Source organism: Hypanus sabinus, chromosome 31 (genome assembly GCF_030144855.1).
Source record: "Hypanus sabinus isolate sHypSab1 chromosome 31, sHypSab1.hap1, whole genome shotgun sequence".
In the NCBI taxonomy this organism is placed as follows: Eukaryota; Metazoa; Chordata; class Chondrichthyes; order Myliobatiformes; family Dasyatidae; genus Hypanus; species Hypanus sabinus.
The window spans coordinates 21,617,353-21,643,497 of NC_082736.1; the positions used below are offsets into that span (position 1 = coordinate 21,617,353).

The window sequence follows — 26,145 nt, forward strand, 5'->3', positions numbered from 1 at the left end:
AGTGTTCGATAGATCCCTCAGCTCAGCATAACCAGGTTCAGGCACCATCTCAGTGGGGAGTAGACTGTCAAAGTTTTAGATTGGGATATACCATGCATGCAAGGACAGGTTGTTGGGCCTCACAATGTCGTGCTAGACTAATACAGATCCTTCAGCCGGACTGGGACAGTCTAGATGGAGGTCTTGACCCAACACATGGACTGCCCATTTCCCTCTGGATGCTGTCTGACATGTGGTGATTAACTCAACGGTTCACAGTACAGGCTTAAATTCCTGTCGCTGCCTGTGTGGAGTTCGCACGTTCTCCCTGTGACCGCGAGGGTTTCTTCTGGGCGGTCCTGTTTACTCCCACAGTCCAACGACACACCGGTCGGTAGATTAATGGGTCATTTTAAGCACTACCGTGATTAGGTCAGGAGTAAATCGGGATGGCTGGGCGGCTTAGTCCGCCCTGTATCTCCGTAGGTAAAGGATTCCCTTCAGTTTGGAATCTGCTCCCGATTTCAACATCTGCAGCCTCGTGTATCTTGCACAGAACATGGAGCAGTGCAGATCCTTCAGTCCATGATGTTGTACCAACCTTTTAATCTACAAGATCCATCCAATCCTACCCTCTTGTATGGCCCTCCATTTTTTTTTCTCTACCATCCATGTACCTATCTTAAGTGTCTCCTGAATGTCCCTGATGAAATCCGGCTATTTTTTTGATTAGTTTTTGTTCTTTGAGGTAAGTGGCTTCCCAGATTATCAGTGGACTGATAACCAGAATCCATGGTATGTTTAAATTTTAATTTATAGTATATTTCATATGTTGCTGCAAAACAACAAATTTCACAACATATGTGGGTATAGGCTGGCTGGTGGCGCAGTGACATCAGCGCCGGACTCCAGGGCAAAGGTTCCCGAGTTTGAATCCAGCCAGGCCGCTCCCGGACACTCCATACCGGGTTGAGTGTCACACTCACAACTCATCCTTGTAAAGAATAAGAAATCTGCGCTGTGAGAAGGACGTGGGGGACCACTCACAGAATCTTTCCTCAAGGCAGCTGCTTGAAAAACTCAGTGGTCGCTGAGGCTCTGGCAGAGTGTGGTGCACAAAAAAAAAGTCGGTGATAGTGAACCTGATTCTGATTATTGTCTCTGCTTTGGAAGCATGGGTTAGAGATTTGTCATCCACAGAGCTTGAACCTGTAGCCTACAGACGAGAGTGATTTGAACTGGGCAAGAGTGACCAGCTGTCTGGGCTTATTTTAGGAGGGTGAGGGATGGTGATAGAGTAACAAGTGACCTTCCCTCCCCGATGAGCTGACGGATCTTGTTCTCCTTCCTCGGACAGGTGCTGTACATCCAGGCGTTCGTCTTGGTCTTCCTGGTCGGCAAGTTCATGCGAAAGGTGTTCTTTGGGCAGCTGCGTGCTGCAGAGATGGAGGTGAGGCTGCTCAGTGTCCTGGTGTGTGTGTTGGGGGTATCCTGGAGCTCTGGACTGGATCTGAGGTCCTTCTGAGAGGAAAAACATTAGTAATTTAGCTCAGGATTGGCTCAGTGTCGTGGGCTTGAATGATTGGTCCCGCGGTCTCCTCTCCTATCCGATTCTTCTGCCCTTTACCTCTTCCACTTGTCACCTCCCAGCTTCTCACTTCAACCGCTCCTCTCCCACCCACTTGCCTTCCTCCCCCCCCCCCCACCCCTCACCTGCCAGCTTATACCCCTTCCCCTCCTTTCTGGCTCCTTTTCCCTTTCTCTTCAGTCCCGATGAAGGATTTCATCCTGAACCGTCAACTGTTCATTTCCATCCACCCCCCCCCCCCCCAATCCATTGATGCTGCCTGGCCTGCTGTTCCTCCAGTAATGTGTGTGTGTGTTCCACCCCCTCCCTCTTACAGCATCTGCAGAATCCCCCTCCCACTCCCAGCAGAATCTCGTTTGCGCATAAATGCGATAGCTCACAAAACCCATCAGTACCTCTTGCACCTCAGATGATTATGGATAACCTTCAACCCTACCCAAAAACCCAAGAAGTTTCCTGAAAAGTATTGGAAAAAGCACTTTAAAAACTCCATATGGTTTGGTGATTATACAAAATATGAACGAGCATAGAGTGAAACCGCAAGGATGACGTCAGTTCTGAAGCACAACCCAACGTCCTCATGGAGAAATGACCTTTTTGGTGGAGCTTTCCTCATAATAACGTCATTTCCAGCTGCCAATCTCGTCCACAGCCCCCATCAACTGCCTTAGAATCTGTGGAAGTGCAACCTCACGTCCCCAACACAGAGACTGCCTAAGGAGAACTCTGAACTGCACCCACAAAATGCTACAGGATATTGGCAAGTCAGGGGTGTTGTGGGGGGGGCGGAATACAGCCTGCCTTTCACACTTCCCACATCCCCTCCCAATCCCTCTCCTGAGAGACTCGGCCCGTAACGTCAACTGTTCATTCCCCACCACGGATGCTTCCCGGACCGCTGGAGATCTGTCTCTATCTCCAGAGGCGCTCTATCTACTGCTGTCTTTTACGATGCCACTGATTCTCACAACACCTGGGCCACACCTCATCCCAGAATCACTTGCGAAAATGCCATCCCCTTCTCTTAATTCCTCCGTCTCCGCCACATTTGCTGTCACTTTGAGGCTTTTCAGTCCAGAACTGATGAAATGTCGTCCTTCTCCAGAAAAAGGAGCATCCCTTCCTCCGTCATCAACGCCGCCCTCGCACGCACATCTGACCTCACATACCACCCCTCCAGGGGCAGGGTTTCTCTGACCTCACCCATCCACCCCTCCAGGGCAGGGTTTCTCTGACCTCACCCATCCACCCCTCCAGGGGCAGGGTTTCTCTGACCTCACCCATCCACCCCTCCAGGGATAGGGTTTCTCTGACCTCACCCATCCACCACTCCAGGGGTAGGGTTTCTCTGACCTCACCCATCCACCCCTCCAGAGATAGGGTTTCTCTGACCTCACCCATCCACCCCTCCAGGGATAGGGCTTCTCTGACCTCACCCATCCACCCCTCCAGAGATAGGGTTTCTCTGACCTCACCCATCCACCCATCCAGGGGTAGGGCTTCTCTGACCTCACCCATCCACCCCTCCAGGGGTGGGGTTTCTCTGACCTCGCCCATCCACCCCTCCAGGGATAGGGCTTCTCTGACCTCACCCATCCACCCCTCCAGAGATAGGGTTTCTCTGACCTCCCCCATCCACCCCTCCAGGGATAGGGTTTCTCTGACCTCGCCCATCCACCCCTCCGGGGGTAGGGTTTCTCTGACCTCGCCCATCCACCCTTCCGGGGGTAGGGTTTCTCTGACCTCGCCCATCCACCCTTCCGGGGGTAGGGTTTCTCTGACCTCGCCCATCCACCCCTCCAGGGGTAGGGTTTCTCTGACCTCACCCACCCACCCCTCCAGGGGTAGGGTTTCTCTGACCTCACCCATCCACCCCTCCGGGGGTAGGGTTTCTCTGACCTCACCTACCACCCCTCCAGGGGTAGGGTTTCTCTGACCTCACCCATCCACCCCTCCGGGGGTAGGGTTTCTCTGACCTCACCTCCCACCCCTCTAGGGGTAGGATTTCTCTGACCTCACCCGTCCACACCTCCAGGGGTAGGGTTTCTCTGAGCTCACCTACCACCCCTCCAGGGGCAGGGTTTCTCTGACCTCACCTACCACCCCTCCAGGGGTAGGGTTTCTCTGACCTCACCTACCAACCCTCCAGGGGTAGGGTTTCTCTGACCTCACCTACCACCCCTCCAGGGGTCGGGTTTCTCTGACCTCACCTACCACCCCTCCAGGGGTGGGGTTTCTCTCACCTCACCCATCCACCCCTCCAGGGATAGGGTTTCTCTGACCTCACCTACCACCCCTCCAGGGGTAGGGCTTCTCTGACCTCACCTACCACCCCTCCAGGGGTGGGGTTTCTCTGACCTCACCCATCCACCCCTCCAGGGGTGGGGTTTCTCTGACCTCACCCATCCACACCTCCAGGGGTAGGGTTTCTCTGACCTCACCCATCCACCCCTCCAGAGATGGGGTTTCTCTCACCTCACCCATCCACCCCTCCAGAGATAGGGTTTCTCTGACCTCACCCATCCACCCCTCCAGGGGTAGGGTTTCTCTGACCTCACCCATCCACCCCTCCAGGGATCAGGTATCTCTGACCTCACCCATCCACCCCTCCGGGGGTAGGGTTTCTCTGACCTCACCTCCCACCCCTCTAGGGGTAGGATTTCTCTGACCTCACCCGTCCACACCTCCAGGGGTAGGGTTTCTCTGAGCTCACCTACCACCCCTCCAGGGGCAGGGTTTCTCTGACCTCACCTACCACCCCTCCAGGGGTAGGGTTTCTCTGACCTCACCTACCAACCCTCCAGGGGTAGGGTTTCTCTGACCTCACCTACCACCCCTCCAGGGGTCGGGTTTCTCTGACCTCACCTACCACCCCTCCAGGGGTGGGGTTTCTCTCACCTCACCCATCCACCCCTCCAGGGATAGGGTTTCTCTGACCTCACCTACCACCCCTCCAGGGGTAGGGCTTCTCTGACCTCACCTACCACCCCTCCAGGGGTGGGGTTTCTCTGACCTCACCCATCCACCCCTCCAGGGGTGGGGTTTCTCTGACCTCACCCATCCACACCTCCAGGGGTAGGGTTTCTCTGACCTCACCCATCCACCCCTCCAGAGATGGGGTTTCTCTCACCTCACCCATCCACCCCTCCAGAGATAGGGTTTCTCTGACCTCACCCATCCACCCCTCCAGGGGTAGGGTTTCTCTGACCTCACCCATCCACCCCTCCAGGGATCAGGTATCTCTGACCTCAACCATCCACCCCTCCAGGGATAGGGTTTCTCTGACCTCACCCATCCACCCCTCCAGGGGCAGGGTTTCTCTGACCTCACCCATCCACCCCTCCAGGGATAGGGTTTCTCTGACCTCACTTACCACCCCTCCAGGGGTGGGGTTTCTCTGACCTCACCCATCCACCCCTCCAGGGATAGGGTTTCTCTGACCTCACCCATCCACCCCTCCAGGGATAGGGTTTCTCTGACCTCACCCATCCACACCTCTAGGGGTGGGGTTTCTGTGACCTCACCTACCACCCCTCCAGGGATAGGGTTTCTCTGACCTCACCTACCACCCCTCCAGGGGTGGGGTTTCTCTGACCTCACCCATCCACCCCTCCAGGGATAGGGTTTCTCTGACCTCACCCATCCACACCTCTAGGGGTGGGGTTTCTGTGACCTCACCTACCACCCCTCCAGGGATAGGGTTTCTCTGACCTCACCTACCACCCCTCCAGGGGTGGGGTTTCTCTGACCTCACCCATCCACCCCTCCAGGGATAGGGTTTCTCTGACCTCACCCATCCACCCCTCCAGGGATAGGGTTTCTCTGACCTCACCCATCCACACCTCTAGGGGTGGGGTTTCTGTGACCTCACCTACCACCCCTCCAGGGATAGGGTTTCTCTGACCTCACCTACCACCCCTCCAGGGGTGGGGTTTCTCTGACCTCACCCATCCACCCCTCCAGGGATAGGGTTTCTCTGACCTCACCCATCCACACCTCCAGGGATAGGGTTTCTCTGACCTCACCCATCCACCCCTCCAGGGGCAGGGTTTCTCTGACCTCACCCATCCACCCCTCCAGGGATAGGGTTTCTCTGACCTCACCCATCCACCCCTCCAGGGGTAGGGTTTCTCTGACCTCACCCATCCACCCCTCCAGGGGTAGGGTTTCTCTGACCTCACCCATCCACCCCTCCAGGGGTAGGGTTTCTCTGACCTCACCCATCCACCCCTCCAGGGGTAGGGTTTCTCTGACCTCACCCATCCACCCCTCCAGGGATAGGGCTTCTCTGACCTCACCCATCCACCCCTCCAGAGATAGGGTTTCTCTGACCTCACCCATCCACCCCTCCAGGGATAGGGTTTCTCTGACCTCACCCTCCACCCCTCCAGGGGTAGGGTTTCTCTGACCTCACCCATCCACCCCTCCAGGGATAGGGTTTCTCTGACCGCCCATTCACCCCTCCAGGGATAGGGTTTCTCTGACCTCGCCCATCCACCCCTCCGGGGGTAGGGTTTCTCTGACCTCGCCCATCCACCCTTCCGGGGGTAGGGTTTCTCTGACCTCGCCCATCCACCCTTCCGGGGGTAGGGTTTCTCTGACCTCGCCCATCCACCCCTCCAGGGGTAGGGTTTCTCTGACCTCACCCACCCACCCCTCCAGGGGTAGGGTTTCTCTGACCTCACCCATCCACCCCTCCGGGGGTAGGGTTTCTCTGACCTCACCTACCACCCCTCCAGGGGTAGGGTTTCTCTGACCTCACCCATCCACCCCTCCGGGGGTAGGGTTTCTCTGACCTCACCTCCCACCCCTCTAGGGGTAGGATTTCTCTGACCTCACCCGTCCACACCTCCAGGGGTAGGGTTTCTCTGAGCTCACCTACCACCCGTCCAGGGGCAGGGTTTCTCTGACCTCACCTACCACCCCTCCAGGGGTAGGGTTTCTCTGACCTCACCTACCAACCCTCCAGGGGTAGGGTTTCTCTGACCTCACCTACCACCCCTCCAGGGGTCGGGTTTCTCCGACCTCACCTACCACCCCTCCAGGGGTGGGGTTTCTCTCACCTCACCCATCCACCCCTCCAGGGATAGGGTTTCTCTGACCTCACCTACCACCCCTCCAGGGGTAGGGCTTCTCTGACCTCACCTACCACCCCTCCAGGGGTGGGGTTTCTCTGACCTCACCCATCCACCCCTCCAGGGGTGGGGTTTCTCTGACCTCACCCATCCACCCCTCCAGGGGTGGGGTTTCTCTGACCTCACCCATCCACACCTCCAGGGGTAGGGTTTCTCTGACCTCACCCATCCACCCCTCCAGAGATGGGGTTTCTCTGACCTCACCCATCCACCCCTCCAGAGATAGGGTTTCTCTGACCTCACCCATCCACCCCTCCAGGGGTAGGGTTTCTCTGACCTCACCCATCCACCCCTCCAGGGATCAGGTATCTCTGACCTCAACCATCCACCCCTCCAGGGATAGGGTTTCTCTGACCTCACCCATCCACCCCTCCAGGGGCAGGGTTTCTCTGACCTCACCCATCCACCCCTCCAGGGATAGGGTTTCTCTGACCTCACTTACCACCCCTCCAGGGGTGGGGTTTCTCTGACCTCACCCATCCACCCCTCCAGGGATAGGGTTTCTCTGACCTCACCCATCCACCCCTCCAGGGATAGGGTTTCTCTGACCTCACCCATCCACACCTCTAGGGGTGGGGTTTCTGTGACCTCACCTACCACCCCTCCAGGGATAGGGTTTCTCTGACCTCACCTACCACCCCTCCAGGGGTGGGGTTTCTCTGACCTCACCCATCCACCCCTCCAGGGATAGGGTTTCTCTGACCTCACCCATCCACACCTCTAGGGGTGGGGTTTCTGTGACCTCACCTACCACCCCTCCAGGGATAGGGTTTCTCTGACCTCACCTACCACCCCTCCAGGGGTGGGGTTTCTCTGACCTCACCCATCCACCCCTCCAGGGATAGGGTTTCTCTGACCTCACCCATCCACCCCTCCAGGGGCAGGGTTTCTCTGACCTCACCCATCCACCCCTCCAGGGGTAGGGTTTCTCTGACCTCACCCATCCACCCCTCCAGGGGTAGGGTTTCTCTGACCTCACCCATCCACCCCTCCAGGGGTAGGGTTTCTCTGACCTCACCCATCCACCCCTCCAGGGATAGGGCTTCTCTGACCTCACCCATCCACCCCTCCAGAGATAGGGTTTCTCTGACCTCACCCATCCACCCCTCCAGGGGTAGGGTTTCTCTGACCTCACCCGTCACCCCTCCAGGGGTAGGGTTTCTCTGACCTCACCCATCCACACCTCCAGAGATAGGGTTTCTCTGACTTCACCCATCCACCCCTCCAGAGATAGGGTTTCTCTGACCTCACCCATCCACCCCTCCAGGGGTAGGGTTTCTCTGACCTCACCCATCCACACCTCCAGAGATAGGGTTTCTCTGACCTCACCCATCCACCCCTCCAGGGATAGGGTTTCTCTGACCTCACCCATCCACACCTCTAGGGGTGGGGTTTCTGTGACCTCACCTACCACCCCTCCAGGGATAGGGTTTCTCTGACCTCACCTACCACCCCTCCAGGGGTGGGGTTTCTCTGACCTCACCCATCCACCCCTCCAGGGATAGGGTTTCTCTGACCTCACCCATCCACACCTCCAGGGATAGGGTTTCTCTGACCTCACCCATCCACCCCTCCAGGGGCAGGGTTTCTCTGACCTCACCCATCCACCCCTCCAGGGATAGGGTTTCTCTGACCTCACCCATCCACCCCTCCAGGGGTAGGGTTTCTCTGACCTCACCCATCCACCCCTCCAGGGGTAGGGTTTCTCTGACCTCACCCATCCACCCCTCCAGGGGTAGGGTTTCTCTGACCTCACCCATCCACCCCTCCAGGGATAGGGATTCTCTGACCTCACCCATCCACCCCTCCAGGGATAGGGTTTCTCTGACCTCACCTACCACCCCTCCAGGGGTAGGGTTTCTCTGACCTCACCCATCCACCCCTCCAGGGGCAGGGTTTCTCTGACCTCACCCATCCACCCCTCCAGAGATAGGGTTTCTCTGACTTCGCCCATCCACCCCTCCAGGGATAGGGTTTCTCTGACCTCACCCATCCACCCCTCCAGGGGAAGGGTTTCTCTGACCTCACCTACCACCCCTCCAGGGGTAGGGTTTCTCTGACCTCACTTACCACCCCTCCAGGGGTGGGGTTTCTCTGACCTCACCCGCCACCCCTCCAGGGATGGGGTTTCTCTGACCTCACCCATCCACCCCTCCAGGGATAGGGTTTCTCTGACCTCACCCATCCACCCCTCCAGGGATAGGGCTTCTCTGACCTCACCCATCCACCCCTCCAGAGATAGGGTTTCTCTGACCTCGCCCATCCACCCCTCCAGGGATAGGGCTTCTCTGACCTCACCCATCCACACCTCTAGGGGTGGGGTTTCTGTGACCTCACCTACCACCCCTCCAGGGATAGGGTTTCTCTGACCTCACCTACCACCCCTCCAGGGGTAGGGCTTCTCTGACCTCACCTACCACCCCTCCAGTGGTGGGGTTTCTCTGACCTCACCCATCCACCCCTCCAGGGGTGGGGTTTCTCTGACCTCACCCATCCACACCTCCAGGGGTAGGGTTTCTCTGACCTCACCCATCCACCCCTCCAGAGATGGGGTTTCTCTGACCTCACCCATCCACCCCTCCAGAGATAGGGTTTCTCTGACCTCACCCATCCACCCCTCCAGGGGTAGGGTTTCTCTGACCTCACCCATCCACCCCTCCAGGGATCAGGTATCTCTGACCTCAACCATCCACCCCTCCAGGGATAGGGTTTCTCTGACCTCACCCATCCACCCCTCCAGGGGCAGGGTTTCTCTGACCTCACCCATCCACCCCTCCAGGGATAGGGTTTCTCTGACCTCACTTACCACCCCTCCAGGGGTGGGGTTTCTCTGACCTCACCCATCCACCCCTCCAGGGATAGGGTTTCTCTGACCTCACCCATCCACCCCTCCAGGGATAGGGTTTCTCTGACCTCACCCATCCACACCTCTAGGGGTGGGGTTTCTGTGACCTCACCTACCACCCCTCCAGGGATAGGGTTTCTCTGACCTCACCTACCACCCCTCCAGGGGTGGGGTTTCTCTGACCTCACCCATCCACCCCTCCAGGGATAGGGTTTCTCTGACCTCACCCATCCACACCTCTAGGGGTGGGGTTTCTGTGACCTCACCTACCACCCCTCCAGGGATAGGGTTTCTCTGACCTCACCTACCACCCCTCCAGGGGTGGGGTTTCTCTGACCTCACCCATCCACCCCTCCAGGGATAGGGTTTCTCTGACCTCACCCATCCACCCCTCCAGGGGCAGGGTTTCTCTGACCTCACCCATCCACCCCTCCAGGGATAGGGTTTCTCTGACCTCACCCATCCACCCCTCCAGGGGTAGGGTTTCTCTGACCTCACCCATCCACCCCTCCAGGGGTAGGGTTTCTCTGACCTCACCCATCCACCCCTCCAGGGGTAGGGTTTCTCTGACCTCACCCATCCACCCCTCCAGGGATAGGGCTTCTCTGACCTCACCCATCCACCCCTCCAGAGATAGGGTTTCTCTGACCTCACCCATCCACCCCTCCAGGGGTAGGGTTTCTCTGACCTCACCCGTCACCCCTCCAGGGGTAGGGTTTCTCTGACCTCACCCATCCACACCTCCAGAGATAGGGTTTCTCTGACCTCACCCATCCACCCCTCCAGAGATAGGGTTTCTCTGACCTCACCCATCCACCCCTCCAGGGGTAGGGTTTCTCTGACCTCACCCATCCACCACTCCAGGGGTAGGGTTTCTCTGACCTCACCCATCCACCCCTCCAGGGATAGGGTTTCTCTGACCTCACCCATCCACCCCTCCAGAGATAGGGTTTCTCTGACCTCACCCATCCACCCCTCCAGAGATAGGGTTTCTCTGACCTCACCCATCCACCCCTCCAGGGATAGGGTTTCTCTGACCTCACCCTCCACCCCTCCAGGGGTAGGGTTTCTCTGACCTCACCCATCCACCCCTCCAGGGATAGGGTTTCTCTGACCGCCCATTCACCCCTCCAGGGATAGGGTTTCTCTGACCTCGCCCATCCACCCCTCCGGGGGTAGGGTTTCTCTGACCTCGCCCATCCACCCTTCCGGGTGTAGGGTTTCTCTGACCTCGCCCATCCACCCTTCCGGGGGTAGGGTTTCTCTGACCTCGCCCATCCACCCCTCCAGGGGTAGGGTTTCTCTGACCTCACCCACCCACCCCTCCAGGGGTAGGGTTTCTCTGACCTCACCCATCCACCCCTCCGGGGGTAGGGTTTCTCTGACCTCACCTACCACCCCTCCAGGGGTAGGGTTTCTCTGACCTCACCCATCCACCCCTCCGGGGGTAGGGTTTCTCTGACCTCACCTCCCACCCCTCTAGGGGTAGGATTTCTCTGACCTCACCCGTCCACACCTCCAGGGGTAGGGTTTCTCTGAGCTCACCTACCACCCGTCCAGGGGCAGGGTTTCTCTGACCTCACCTACCACCCCTCCAGGGGTAGGGTTTCTCTGACCTCACCTACCAACCCTCCAGGGGTAGGGTTTCTCTGACCTCACCTACCACCCCTCCAGGGGTCGGGTTTCTCTGACCTCACCTACCACCCCTCCAGGGGTGGGGTTTCTCTCACCTCACCCATCCACCCCTCCAGGGATAGGGTTTCTCTGACCTCACCTACCACCCCTCCAGGGGTAGGGCTTCTCTGACCTCACCTACCACCCCTCCAGGGGTGGGGTTTCTCTGACCTCACCCATCCACCCCTCCAGGGGTGGGGTTTCTCTGACCTCACCCATCCACCCCTCCAGGGGTGGGGTTTCTCTGACCTCACCCATCCACACCTCCAGGGGTAGGGTTTCTCTGACCTCACCCATCCACCCCTCCAGAGATGGGGTTTCTCTGACCTCACCCATCCACCCCTCCAGAGATAGGGTTTCTCTGACCTCACCCATCCACCCCTCCAGGGGTAGGGTTTCTCTGACCTCACCCATCCACCCCTCCAGGGATCAGGTATCTCTGACCTCAACCATCCACCCCTCCAGGGATAGGGTTTCTCTGACCTCACCCATCCACCCCTCCAGGGGCAGGGTTTCTCTGACCTCACCCATCCACCCCTCCAGGGATAGGGTTTCTCTGACCTCACTTACCACCCCTCCAGGGGTGGGGTTTCTCTGACCTCACCCATCCACCCCTCCAGGGATAGGGTTTCTCTGACCTCACCCATCCACCCCTCCAGGGATAGGGTTTCTCTGACCTCACCCATCCACACCTCTAGGGGTGGGGTTTCTGTGACCTCACCTACCACCCCTCCAGGGATAGGGTTTCTCTGACCTCTCCTACCACCCCTCCAGGGGTGGGGTTTCTCTGACCTCACCCATCCACCCCTCCAGGGATAGGGTTTCTCTGACCTCACCCATCCACACCTCTAGGGGTGGGGTTTCTGTGACCTCACCTACCACCCCTCCAGGGATAGGGTTTCATCGGACCTCACCTACCACCCCTCCAGGGGTGGGGTTTCTCTGACCTCACCCATCCACCCCTCCAGGGATAGGGTTTCTCTGACCTCACCCATCCACCCCTCCAGGGGCAGGGTTTCTCTGACCTCACCCATCCACCCCTCCAGGGGTAGGGTTTCTCTGACCTCACCCATCCACCCCTCCAGGGGTAGGGTTTCTCTGACCTCACCCATCCACCCCTCCAGGGGTAGGGTTTCTCTGACCTCACCCATCCACCCCTCCAGGGATAGGGCTTCTCTGACCTCACCCATCCACCCCTCCAGAGATAGGGTTTCTCTGACCTCACCCATCCACCCCTCCAGGGGTAGGGTTTCTCTGACCTCACCCGTCACCCCTCCAGGGGTAGGGTTTCTCTGACCTCACCCATCCACACCTCCAGAGATAGGGTTTCTCTGACCTCACCCATCCACCCCTCCAGAGATAGGGTTTCTCTGACCTCACCCATCCACCCCTCCAGGGGTAGGGTTTCTCTGACCTCACCCATCCACACCTCCAGAGATAGGGTTTCTCTGACCTCACCCATCCACCCCTCCAGGGATAGGGTTTCTCTGACCTCACCCATCCACCCCTCCAGAGATAGGGTTTCTCTGACCTCCCCCATCCACCCCTCCAGGGATAGGGTTTCTCTGACCTCACCCATCCACTCCTCCAGGGGTAGGGTTTCTCTGACCTCACTTACCACCCCTCCAGGGGCAGGGTTTCTCTGACCTCCCCTATCCACACCTCCAGGGGAAGGGTTTCTCTGACCTCACCCATCCACCCCTCCAGGGATAGGGTTTCTCTGACTTCGCCCATCCACCCCTCCAGGGATAGGGTTTCTCTGTCCTCACCCATCCACACCTCCAGAGGTAGGGTTTCTCTGACCTCACCCATCCACCACTCCAGGGATAGGGTTTCTCTGACCTCCCCCGTCCACCCCTCCAGGGGTAGGGTTTCTCTGACCTCACCCATCCACCCCTCCAGGGATAGGGATTCTCTGACCTCACCCATCCACCCCTCCAGGGATAGGGTTTCTCTGACCTCACCTACCACCCCTCCAGGGGTAGGGTTTCTCTGACCTCACCCATCCACCCCTCCAGGGGCAGGGTTTCTCTGACCTCACCCATCCACCCCTCCAGAGATAGGGTTTCTCTGACTTCGCCCATCCACCCCTCCAGGGATAGGGTTTCTCTGACCTCACCCATCCACCCCTCCAGGGGAAGGGTTTCTCTGACCTCACCTACCACCCCTCCAGGGGTAGGGTTTCTCTGACCTCACTTACCACCCCTCCAGGGGTGGGGTTTCTCTGACCTCACCCGCCACCCCTCCAGGGATGGGGTTTCTCTGACCTCACCCATCCACCCCTCCAGGGATAGGGTTTCTCTGACCTCACCCATCCACCCCTCCAGGGATAGGGCTTCTCTGACCTCACCCATCCACCCCTCCAGAGATAGGGTTTCTCTGACCTCGCCCATCCACCCCTCCAGGGATAGGGCTTCTCTGACCTCACCCATCCACCCCTCCAGAGATAGGGTTTCTCTGACCTCGCCCATCCACCCCTCCAGGGATAGGGCTTCTCTGACCTCACCCATCCACCCCTCCAGAGATAGGGTTTCTCTGACCTCACCCATCCACCCCTCCAGGGATAGGGCTTCTCTGACCTCACCCATCCACCCCTCCAGAGATAGGGTTTCTCTGACCTCGCCCATCCACCCCTCCAGGGATAGGGCTTCGCTGACCTCACCCATCCACCCCTCCAGAGATAGGGTTTCTCTGACCTCCCCCATCCACCCCTCCAGAGATAGGGTTTCTCTGACCTCACCCATCCACCCCTCCAGAGATAGGGTTTCTCTGACCTCACCCATCCACCCCTCCAGGGGTAGGGTTTCTCTGACCTCACCCATCCACCCCTCCAGGGATAGGGTTTCTCTGACCTCACCCGTCACCCCTCCAGGGGCAGGGTTTCTCTGACCTCACCCATCCACCCCTCCAGGGGTAGGGTTTCTCTGACCTCACCCATCCACCCCTCCAGGGATAGGGATTCTCTGACCTCACCCATCCACCCCTCCAGAGATAGGGTTTCTCTGACCTCACCCATCCACCCCTCCAGGGATAGGGTTTCTCTGACCTCCCCCGTCCACCCCTCCAGGGGTAGGGTTTCTCTGACCTCACCCATCCACCACTCCAGGGGTAGGGTTTCTCTGACCTCACCCATCCACCCCTCCAGGGATAGGGTTTCTCTGACCTCACCCATCCACCCCTCCAGGGATAGGGTTTCTCTGACCTCACCCATCCACCCCTCCAGAGATAGGGTTTCTCTGACCTCACCCATCCACCCCTCCAGGGGTAGGGTTTCTCTGACCTCACCCATCCACCCCTCCAGGGATAGGGTTTCGCTGACCTCACCCATCCACCCCTCCAGAGATAGGGTTTCTCTGACCTCACCCATCCACCCCTCCAGGGATAGGGTTTCTCTGACCTCACCCATCCACCCCTCCAGGGATAGGGTTTCTCTGACCTCACCCATCCACCCCTCCAGGGATAGGGTTTCTCTGACCTCACCCATCCACCCCTCCAGGGATAGGGTTTCTCTGACCTCACCCATCCACTCCTCCACAGATAGGGTTTCTCTGACCTCACCCATCCACCCCTCCAGGGGTAGGGTTTCTCTGACCTCACCCATCCACCCCTCCAGGGATAGGGTTTCTCTGACCGCCCATCCACCCCTCCAGGGATAGGGCTTCTCTGACCTCACCTACCACCCCTCCAGGGGTAGGGTTTCTCTGACCTCACCCATCCAACACCTCCAGGGATAGGGTTTCTCTGACCTCGCCCATCCACCCCTCCAGGGATAGGGTTTCTCTGTCCGCCCATCCACCCCTCCAGGGATAGGGTTTCTCTGACTTCGCCCATCCACCCCTCCAGGGATAGGGTTTCTCTGTCCTCACCCATCCACACCTCCAGAGGTAGGGTTTCTCTGACCTCACCCATCCACCACTCCAGGGATAGGGTTTCTCTGACCTCCCCCGTCCACCCCTCCAGGGGTAGGGTTTCTCTGACCTCACCCATCCACCCCTCCAGGGATAGGGATTCTCTGACCTCACCCATCCACCCCTCCAGGGATAGGGTTTCTCTGACCTCACCTACCACCCCTCCAGGGGTAGGGTTTCTCTGACCTCACCCATCCACCCCTCCAGGGGCAGGGTTTCTCTGACCTCACCCATCCACCCCTCCAGAGATAGGGTTTCTCTGACTTCGCCCATCCACCCCTCCAGGGATAGGGTTTCTCTGACCTCACCCATCCACCCCTCCAGGGGAAGGGTTTCTCTGACCTCACCTACCACCCCTCCAGGGGTAGGGTTTCTCTGACCTCACTTACCACCCCTCCAGGGGTGGGGTTTCTCTGACCTCACCCGCCACCCCTCCAGGGATGGGGTTTCTCTGACCTCACCCATCCACCCCTCCAGGGATAGGGTTTCTCTGACCTCACCCATCCACCCCTCCAGGGATAGGGCTTCTCTGACCTCACCCATCCACCCCTCCAGAGATAGGGTTTCTCTGACCTCGCCCATCCACCCCTCCAGGGATAGGGCTTCTCTGACCTCACCCATCCACCCCTCCAGAGATAGGGTTTCTCTGACCTCGCCCATCCACCCCTCCAGGGATAGGGCTTCTCTGACCTCACCCATCCACCCCTCCAGAGATAGGGTTTCTCTGACCTCACCCATCCACCCCTCCAGGGATAGGGCTTCTCTGACCTCACCCATCCACCCCTCCAGAGATAGGGTTTCTCTGACCTCGCCCATCCACCCCTCCAGGGATAGGGCTTCGCTGACCTCACCCATCCACCCCTCCAGAGATAGGGTTTCTCTGACCTCCCCCATCCACCCCTCCAGAGATAGGGTTTCTCTGACCTCACCCATCCACCCCTCCAGAGATAGGGTTTCTCTGACCTCACCCATCCACCCCTCCAGGGGTAGGGTTTCTCTGACCTCACCCATCCACCCCTCCAGGGATAGGGTTTCTCTGACCTCACCCGTCACCCCTCCAGGGGCAGGGTTTCTCTGACCTCACCCATCCACCCCTCCAGGGGTAGGGTTTCTCTGACCTCACCCATCCACCCCTCCAGGGATAGGGATTCTCTGACCTCACCCATCCACCCCTCCAGAGATAGGGTTTCTCTGACCTCACCCATCCACCCCTCCAGGGATAGGGTTTCTCTGACCTCCCCCGTCCACCCCTCCAGGGGTAGGGTTTCTCTGACCTCACCCATCCACCACTCCAGGGGTAGGGTTTCTCTGACCTCACCCATCCACCCCTCCAGGGATAGGGTTTCTCTGACCTCACCCATCCACCCCTCCAGGGATAGGGTTTCTCTGACCTCACCCATCCACCCCTCCAGAGATAGGGTTTCTCTGACCTCACCCATCCACCCCTCCAGGGGTAGGGTTTCTCTGACCTCACCCATCCACCCCTCCAGGGATAGGGTTTCGCTGACCTCACCCATCCACCCCTCCAGAGATAGGGTTTCTCTGACCTCACCCATCCACCCCTCCAGGGATAGGGTTTCTCTGACCTCACCCATCCACCCCTCCAGGGATAGGGTTTCTCTGACCTCACCCATCCACCCCTCCAGGGATAGGGTTTCTCTGACCTCACCCATCCACCCCTCCAGGGATAGGGTTTCTCTGACCTCACCCATCCACTCCTCCACAGATAGGGTTTCTCTGACCTCACCCATCCACCCCTCCAGGGGTAGGGTTTCTCTGACCTCACCCATCCACCCCTCCAGGGATAGGGTTTCTCTGACCGCCCATCCACCCCTCCAGGGATAGGGCTTCTCTGACCTCACCTACCACCCCTCCAGGGGTAGGGTTTCTCTGACCTCACCCATCCAACACCTCCAGGGATAGGGTTTCTCTGACCTCGCCCATCCACCCCTCCAGGGATAGGGTTTCTCTGTCCGCCCATCCACCCCTCCAGGGATAGGGCTTCTCTGACCTCACCTACCACCCCTCCAGGGGTAGGGTTTCTCTGACCTCACCCATCCACCCCTCCAGAGATAGGGTTTCTCTGACCTCACCCATCCACCCCTCCAGGGATAGGGTTTCTCTGACCTCGCCCATCCACCCCTCCGGGGGTAGGGTTTCTCTGACCTCGCCCATCCACCCCTCCAGGGATAGGGTTTCTCTGACCTCGCCCACCCACCCCTCCAGGGGTAGGGTTTCTCTGACCTCACCCATCCACCCCTCCGGGGGTAGGGTTTCTCTGACCTCACCTACCACCCCTCCAGCGGTCGGGTTTCTCTGACCTCACCTACCACCCCTCCAGGGGTGGGGTTTCTCTGACCTCACCCATCCACCCCTCCAGGGATAGGGTTTCTCTGACCTCACCTACAACCCCTCCAGGGGTAGGGCTTCTCTGACCTCACCTACCACCCCTCCAGGGGTGGGGTTTCTCTGACCTCACCCATCCACCCCTCCAGGGGTGGGGTTTCTCTGACCTCACCCATCCACCCATCCAGGGGTAGGGTTTCTCTGACCTCACCTACCACCCCTCCAGGGGTAGGGTTTCTCTGACCTCACCTACCACCCCTCCAGGGGTCGGGTTTCTCTGACCTCACCTACCACCCCTCCAGGGGTGGGGTTTCTCTGACCTCACCCATCCACCCCTCCAGGGATAGGGTTTCTCTGACCGCCCATCCACCCCTCCAGGGATAGGGCTTCTCTGACCTCACCTACCACCCCTCCAGGGGTAGGGTTTCTCTGACCTCACCCATCCACCCCTCCAGGGATAGGGTTTCTCTGACCTCGCCCATCCACCCCTCCAGGGATAGGGTTTCTCTGACCGCCCATCCACCCCTCCAGGGATAGGGCTTCTCTGACCTCACCTACCACCCCTCCAGGGGTAGGGTTTCTCTGACCTCACCCATCCACCCCTCCAGAGATAGGGTTTCTCTGACCTCACCCATCCACCCCTCCAGGGATAGGGTTTCTCTGACCTCGCCCATCCACCCCTCCGGGGGTAGGGTTTCTCTGACCTCGCCCATCCACCCCTCCAGGGATAGGGTTTCTCTGACCTCGCCCACCCACCCCTCCAGGGGTAGGGTTTCTCTGACCTCACCCATCCACCCCTCCGGGGGTAGGGTTTCTCTGACCTCACCTACCACCCCTCTAGGGGTAGGATTTCTCTGACCTCACCCGTCCACACCTCCAGGGTTAGGGTTTCTCTGACCTCACCTACCACCCCTCCAGGGGCAGGGTTTCTCTGACCTCACCTACCACCCCTCCAGGGGTAGGGTTTCTCTGACCTCACCTACCAACCCTCCAGGGGTAGGGTTTCTCTGACCTCACCTACCACCCCTCCAGCGGTCGGGTTTCTCTGACCTCACCTACCACCCCTCCAGGGGTGGGGTTTGTCTGACCTCACCCATCCACCCCTCCAGGGATAGGGTTTCTCTGACCTCACCTACAACCCCTCCAGGGGTGGGGTTTCTCTGACCTCACCCATCCACCCCTCCAGGGATAGGGTTTCTCTGACCTCACCTACAACCCCTCCAGGGGTAGGGCTTCTCTGACCTCACCTACCACCCCTCCAGGGGTGGGGTTCCTCTGACCTCACCCATCCACCCCTCCAGGGGTGGGGTTTCTCTGACCTCACCCATCCACCCATCCAGGGGTAGGGTTTCTCTGACCTCACCTACCACCCCTCCAGGGGTAGGGTTTCTCTGACCTCACCTACCACCCCTCCAGGGGAAGGGTTTCTCTGACCTCACCCATCCCCCCTCCAGGGGTAGGGTTTCTCTGACCGCACTCATCCACCCCTCCAGGGGTAGGGTTTCTCTGACCTCAGCTACCCCCTCTCCAGGGGTAGGGTTTCGCTGACCTCACCTACCACCCCTCCAGGGGAAGGGTTTCTCTGACCTCACCCATCTACCCCTCCAGGGATAGGGTTTCTCTGACCTCACCCATCCACACCTCCAGGGATAGGGTTTCTCTGACCTCACCTACCACCCCAGCAGCCTCTGCGTCCAGCGCATAATTTTTCATAACATCTGCCATCTGCAACGGGATCCCACTGTCAAGCAAGTCTTTCCCTCTCCTATCAGCCCCCCCAACCTTCAGCTTTCCACAGGGATTACCGTACTCCCTATGTGACTCCCTTGTCCAGTCCTCCCTCCCCACTGATCTCCCTGCTTGCAAGCAGAACAGGGCCACCCCTCCTCCCTCACTACCATTCAGGGCCCCAAACAGTCCTTCCAGGTGAGGTGACACTTGATCGGTGAGTCCGTTGGGGTATCTGTTTCTCCCAGAGTGGCCTCCCGTATATCGACGCAGTTTGGGAGACCGCTTCGCCGAGCACCTATGCTCCATCTGCCAGAAGAAGTGGCATCTCCCACTGGCCCCCCATTTTAATTCCACCTCCCGCTCCCGTTCCGGCGTTTCAGTCCACGGTCTCCTCCTCTGTCGCAATGAGGCCACAGTCAGGTTGGAAGAGCAACACCTTCTGTTCCATCTGGATAGCCCCCAACCTGATGGCATGAGCATCAATTTCTTGAACTTCTAGTAACTGCCCTGCTCTCCTTCACCATTCCCATTTCTCCCTCTCACCTCATCTCCTCACCTGCCCATCACCTCCCTCAAGTGTTCCTCCCCCTTCCCTTTCTTCCCTGGTCTCCTGTCAGACTCCCCCTTCGCCAGCTCTATCTCTTTTACTAATCAATTTCCCAGTTCTTTATTTTACCTCCTCCTAGTTTCACCTATCACCTGTTACCCTGTATTCCATCCTGCCCCTACCTTCTGTCCATCTGTTTTTTGCCAGTCCTGATGTAGGATCTTGGCGTGAAACATCGACTGTTACCCACCCGCGATGCTGCCTGGCCTGCTGAGCTCCTCCAGCATTTTGTGTGTATAGTACTGATTCTTGTTTCACCGAGGGAAGGAGAGAGCATCTTGCATCCTGTGGAGCCGGGTTCTGGTGCTGAACGGAATCTGCATCGGCTACTTCCTCCCACCCCTGCCCCACACTGCCGACATTGCTCCTAGAGTCTCCACTCCCTTCTCTTCTGTCACCCCCCCCCCCCCCATTTGGGTAGCAGTGGTCAAAATGAAGAGACGAGTGAGCCTTCCATAATGGGCAGTGCTCCCCTCGTAACGACATCGTTTTATTTTTTTACGCGTGGAATGAACTGCTTTGGCCAGCAGCCGCCCAATTTAATCCGAGACCAATCACAGGGCAGTTTACAATGTCCAATTAACCTGCCAGTTGTGGGTGGGCTGTGGGAGGAAACTCACGCAGTCACGGGGGGTGGGGGGAGAGAACGTACAAACTCCTCGCAGGCTGCGGTGGGAGATGAACCCGGGTCACTGGTACAGTCTGCCCCCTTCTGGCATGGACCGTTCATTCCCCAGATGGTTCCTAACATAGAAACACAGAAAATAGGTGCAGGAGTAGGCCATTCTGCCCTTCGAGCCTGCACCGCCATTCAGTATGATCATGGCTGATCATCCAACTCAGAACCCTGTACCTGCTTTCTCTCCATACCCCCTGATCCCTTTAGCTACAAGGGCCATATCTAACTCCCTCTTAAATGTAGCCAATGAACCGGCCTCAACTGTTTCCTGTGGCAGAGAACTCCACAGATTCACCACTCTCTGTGTGAAGGAAGTTTCTCCTCATCTCGGTCCACAGTGATACCATATACATCCTACTGCTGTGTCAGTCCAGCATTTTAGCGCGGGGACTGTAAAGAGTATCACAGATACACACCGGGACAGGGAGAATTGTGCTAGCCACTGCCCCCACCCCCCCCATCAACTTCCTTATCATTCCCAGCTTCTTTGTGTCCCTGTTTAAATGTTTATCAGATGGCCCAGTCTGATCATTTTTAGTGGTTTATAAAATTAGAACAATTCCTTACCCCAGCTGGGGCAGTTGCCAGAGTCCCCTGTCCCGGGCCGATCTTTCCTCTCCCAGGGACCAGGTCTCTGCAGCTTCTGTCGGCTTTTCTGTCGTTCTGGGTTTTTACAGGGCGGGGTCACTCGCTCCATGTGCAGCCGCCCTCCATGGCAGAGTTCAAACAGCTGCTCCGGCTGTAGTTCTGCAAACCCCTGTCAGGAGAAGGCAATTGTAAGGGTGGGGTGGTGTTGGAGGCAAGTTCCAGATGCATTCGGGGCACGTAGATCAGCACATGGGTGATGGAAAACGGAAGGGCCGTGCAGGAGATCAGAAAGATATTGGGAGTAGATTGAGCTTGGCACAGTGTTGTGGGCCGAAGGGCCTGTGTTGGACTGTCCTATGTCGCTTGGACTCGAGGGCCTGAACTATGAGGAAAGGTTGACTAGGTTGGGGCTTTATTCCCTGGGAACATAGAAGACTGGGGGGAGATTTGAGCGGGGTAGAACGGGGTAAATGCAAGCTGGCTTGTTCCACTGAGGTTGGGTGGGATGACACAACTCAAGGACATGGGTGAAGGGTGAGATGTTGCTTGCTGCTGCTTACGTGCGGGAGGGAGGGCAGATGGGGTTTGGGGTTTGAAATTTAACTGTCGTTCATTCTTTGGGGCACTCCTCTGTTTTTGTGGACGGTTACGAAGGAAAAGAATTTCAGGATGTATATTGTATACATTCCTCTGACATTGAATGTACCTTTGAAACCCATCTTTAAGGGGAGCCAGATGGGGAACGGTGGATGCAAGTTGGCCCTGCTCCTGCGTCTGAATTGAATTGACTTTATTTCTTCAATCCTCCACATATGAGAGAAGTAAAAATATTTGTGTTACGTCTCCATCTAAATGTGCAATCACAGTAATTTATAACAAATAGAACGGTCAATGTAATAGAGAGTACTCTCAAATCAGCTTGAGTTCATCAGTCTGATGGCCTGGTGGAAGAAGCTGTCCCGGAGCCTGTTGGTTCTGGCTTTTATGCTGCGGTACCGTTTCCCGGATGGTAGCAGCTGGAACAGTTTGAGATTGGGGTGACTCAGGTCCCCAGTGATCCTTCAGGCCCTTTTTACACACCTGTCTCTGTCAATGTCCTGAATAGTGGGAAGTTCACATCTACAGATGCGCTGGGCTGTCCGCACCACTCTCTGCAGAGTCCTGCGATTGAGGGAGGTACAGTTCCCGTACCGGGCAGTGATGCAGCCAGTCGGGATGCCCTCAATCATACCCCTGCGATTGAGGGAGGTACAGTTCCCGTACCGGACAGTGATGCAGCCAGTCGGGATGCTCTCAAACATACCCCTGCGATTGAGGGAGGTACAGTTCCCGTACCGGGCAGTGATGCAGCCAGTCGGGATGCTCTCAATCATACCCCTGCGATTGAGGGAGGTACAGTTCCCGTACCGGGCAGTGATGCAGCCAGTCAGGATGCCCTCAATCGTGACCCTGTAGAAAGTTCTTAGGATTTGGGGGCCCACACCAAACTTCCTCAACCATCTGAGGTGAAAGAGGCGCTGTGTGTACAGACCACGTGAGATCCTCGGTGATGTGGATGCTGAGGAACTTGAAGCTGTTCACCCTCTCGACCCCAGATCCATTGATGTCAATAGGGGTTAGCCATCTCCATTCCTCCTGTAATCCATAACCAGCTCCTTTGTTTTTGCAACATTGAGGGAGAGGTTGCTTTCTTGACACCACTGTGTCAGGGTGATGACTTCTTCCCTGTAGGTCCCTTTGTTATTGTTTGAGATGAGGCCAATCAGAGTAGTGTTGTCTGCAAATTTAATTAGCAGATTGGAGCTGTGAGTAGCGATACAGTCATGGGTATAAGGGGGTTAAGGAAGGGACTCAGTACACAGCCCTGAGGGGCTCCTGTATTGAGAGTCAGAAGGTTGGAGGTGAGGGAGCCCACTCTTACAATCTGCTGGCAATTAGATAGGAAGTCCAGGATCCAGCTGCACAAGGCCGAGGTCTGTATAGTTCAAAGTAAATCTTATTATCAGGGGACATGTATGTTACCACATACAACCCTGAGATTAATTTTCTTGCAGGCATACTCAGCAAAGCTATAGAAAAGTAACTGTAAACAGGGTCAGTGAAAGATCAGTCAGCATGCAGAGGACATTTCGATTCTGAAGTTGCCTAGTCGGACGTAGGTACTGACTAATGGAGATCTTGTGCTTCCTTGCGTGAATTCATTATTTGCATAACCATCACAGTATAATAATACAGTGTTAAAAGCCAATAGAAACGACAGTGGCCAACAATGCCTCAGAGTTTCTATGCTTGCCTGTTATGCCGCTGGTGTTTATATCTCTGGCAGAATGTTCAGAACTTCCTCTCGATTTTCACTACTACGCAAGATTCGGGAGCACTCAGATACAGAAGGAACCTTCATTGCTATTTCAGTGACAGTTTTGTTTTGCCAGTCAGGGTTGTGAGCCCCAAACTCAGAGGACTGGTGGGCCGCTCTTAGTCTGACCTCTCCCCTTCGTCCTGGGTGACCCTACCAAGAGCCAAAACACAAAGCCCGGACCCCAGCCCGCAGAGCTCTCTGGTTAACTAAGGCATGCAGGCCCCCAACCCAACAACAAGTTTGTGGTCCTGTTGAAGGAGTTGATTTGTAGCCTGCGTCTTGTCTTGGAATGTTAGATGTTTCCAGGCTGGAACAGAGAAACTGTACAAAGGAGAGTTAGGCTTTCAAGGGCTGTGTTCAGCCTGGGAGACGGCACAGTGTCTGAACACTGTCGGCTTGTTATCTTAATGCTTGCCTGACTGAACTTCCGCGCTCAAAAGGTGGTACAAACGAAAGATGTCAATAAGATTGACAGAGTACAGAGAAAATTTAGTAGGATGTTGCTGGGTCTGGAAGACCTGAGTGAAAAGGAAAGATCGAATAGGTTAGGACTTTGTTCCTCGGAGAGTTGGAGGAAGTTTGATAGAAGTGTTACAAAATGGAGTGGTCTAGATAGGGTAAATGCAAGCTGGCTTTTTCCACTGAGGTTGGGTGGGACTATAGCAAGAGGTAATGGGTTAAGGGTGAAAGGTGAAAAGTTAAAAGGAAACTTCATGTGTTTGAGCTGCCAGCAGAAGTGGTGCGCATGAGCTCCATTTCAATGTTTAACAGAAGTTTGGATAGGTACGTGGATGGTAGGGGTATGGAGGGCTGTGGCCCCAGTGGGGATAGGCTGTTTTGGGATGGATTAGATGGGCTGAAGGGCCTGTTTGTCTGCAGAACTTCTCTAAAGGGGAGTCCAGGTCTCAACCCTATACCTCGGAGGGACGTAGAGGAATATTATTGCCTCAAGCCTCAGGAGCTAAAATGTTCAAAGTCCATTCCATCTAGATAGGTGTGAAGTGATCGCAACGGGATGTCGCGGCATAAGAGTAACGCTGCCGCAGTCTGCAAGGAGTTTGTACGCTCCACCTGTGAACGCACGCGTTTCCTCCCACGTTCCAAAGATGTGCAGGTTAATAAGGGAAGTGTGGCCACACTTGCGGGCTGACCCCTCACCCAGCACATCCTCGGAGGTCATTAACGTAAACGGCCACTTTGCTGTCTCCTTCAATGTACGTGTTATAACGTAAACAGTCACCAGAGACACACTATCATGAATGTAGAAATGTTTGCTCAACAAAAACGAGCAGCAGGCGTCGTATCGGAGGAAGAGGCCTCCCTGACCCGGTACACGACACTTTTATACATTAAGGATCAAAGTTAACAGCAGGACAATTCCATAGCTGCAATGCTTCCTTTGAATTACAGATTTCCCACACCACCTCCTTCGCACTCGTACTCTGGACACCCTAACTGAATATTGATCAGCATTGTCTGGCTTGCAGTCAGCTCTGGGGAAAAATATTGGTTCAGAGCTACATTGTAAATTCAATCTACAATCCACGTTCAGGTCCGAAGATTGGTTGCTGGTGAAATTAATACTTGCGCTGTACCTTGACTCCAGAGCATACTTTTAACGCATGTCGTCCTTGAATTGAATGTGATCTCTGGCACGTTGAGCTGTTACTGGGGATCATCAGCGGAGGAAGCTTCCTGTTGCTGGCTGCTTGTTTACTGTTTTTGTTTTAAAACAGTTCCTCCCTCTTGCAGATGGTTAGTGAGTTAAGGGTGTGCAACCGCAGACGTGAGTTAGAGGGACTCCTGCGCTGCTGTTGGTGGCTGATAAGTCCAATCTTAAAGCTTTGAAAGCTCCAGACCAGGGAGCGATGAAATGTGCAACACACTTTAACAGAGAGCGGTCGAGCCGCAAAAGATAATCTCACTGGGAAGCTGGCTGAGCACGAGGGAGAGAGTGATAGAAAGTACAAGGAGGGTTATTGAGCATAATCTCTCCTGTGGCATTCAAAGGCTACTCACACCGGCAAAGAGAACAGCACGATCCCAGCTGCAGAGACGCTGGAATCTGGATTCCAGCTCAGTGGGTCAGGCTCTGACTGTGCAGGCAAAGAGATGGTCATCCTTTCAGGGCAACAGCCCTACGTCCAGGGTCTTGACGCTCGAGCCACATCCACAAACGCTCCAGAGTTCCTCCAATACCAGGTCCAGGCCTTGTTTCTAAACGCAAGTGACAGACAGACAGGCGTACTTTATTGATCCCGAGGGAAATCGGGTTTCCTTACAGTCGCACCAACCAAGAATAGTGCAGAAATATAGCAATATAAAACCATAATAAGTTGATCATGCCAAGTGGAAATAAGTCCAGGACCAGCCTATTGGCTCAAGGTGTCTGACACTCCGAGGGAGGAGTTGTGAAGTTTGATGGCCACAGGCAGAAATGACTTCCTATGACGCTCAGTGTTGCATCTCGGTGGAATGAGTCTCTGGCTGAATGTACTCCTGTGCCTAACCAGTACATTATGGAGTGGATGGGGGTCATTGTCCAAGATGGCATGCAACTTGGACAGCATCTTCTTTTCAGACACCACCGTCAGAGAGTCCAGTTCCACCCCCACAACATCACTGGCCTTACGAATGAGTTTGTTGATCCTGTTGGTGTCTGCTACCCTCAACCTGCTGCCCCAGCACACAACAGCAAACATGATA

General features: G+C 56.6%; 1 protein-coding gene and 1 long non-coding RNA gene across 6 annotated transcripts in view; one reads left to right on the forward strand and one right to left on the reverse strand.

The window, feature by feature from the left end:
• Positions 1-26,145, forward strand: part of syvn1 (synovial apoptosis inhibitor 1, synoviolin) — a 79,824-nt gene that overhangs the window by 8,281 nt on the left and 45,398 nt on the right. For all 5 annotated transcript variants that reach the window (XM_059955144.1, XM_059955142.1, XM_059955146.1 and 2 more), the window contains one exon: positions 1,337-1,429. In XM_059955144.1, coding sequence (XP_059811127.1) covers positions 1,337-1,429 — 93 coding nt within the window. The remainder of the gene's footprint in view (positions 1-1,336; positions 1,430-26,145) is intronic.
• LOC132383952 (uncharacterized) lies at positions 1,364-25,759 on the reverse strand. The gene is made up of 4 exons (XR_009508808.1): positions 25,035-25,759; positions 21,787-21,884; positions 21,060-21,249; positions 1,364-1,500 (listed from the first exon to the last, which is right to left on the reverse strand). It is a non-coding gene; the product is annotated as an uncharacterized LOC132383952 (long non-coding RNA).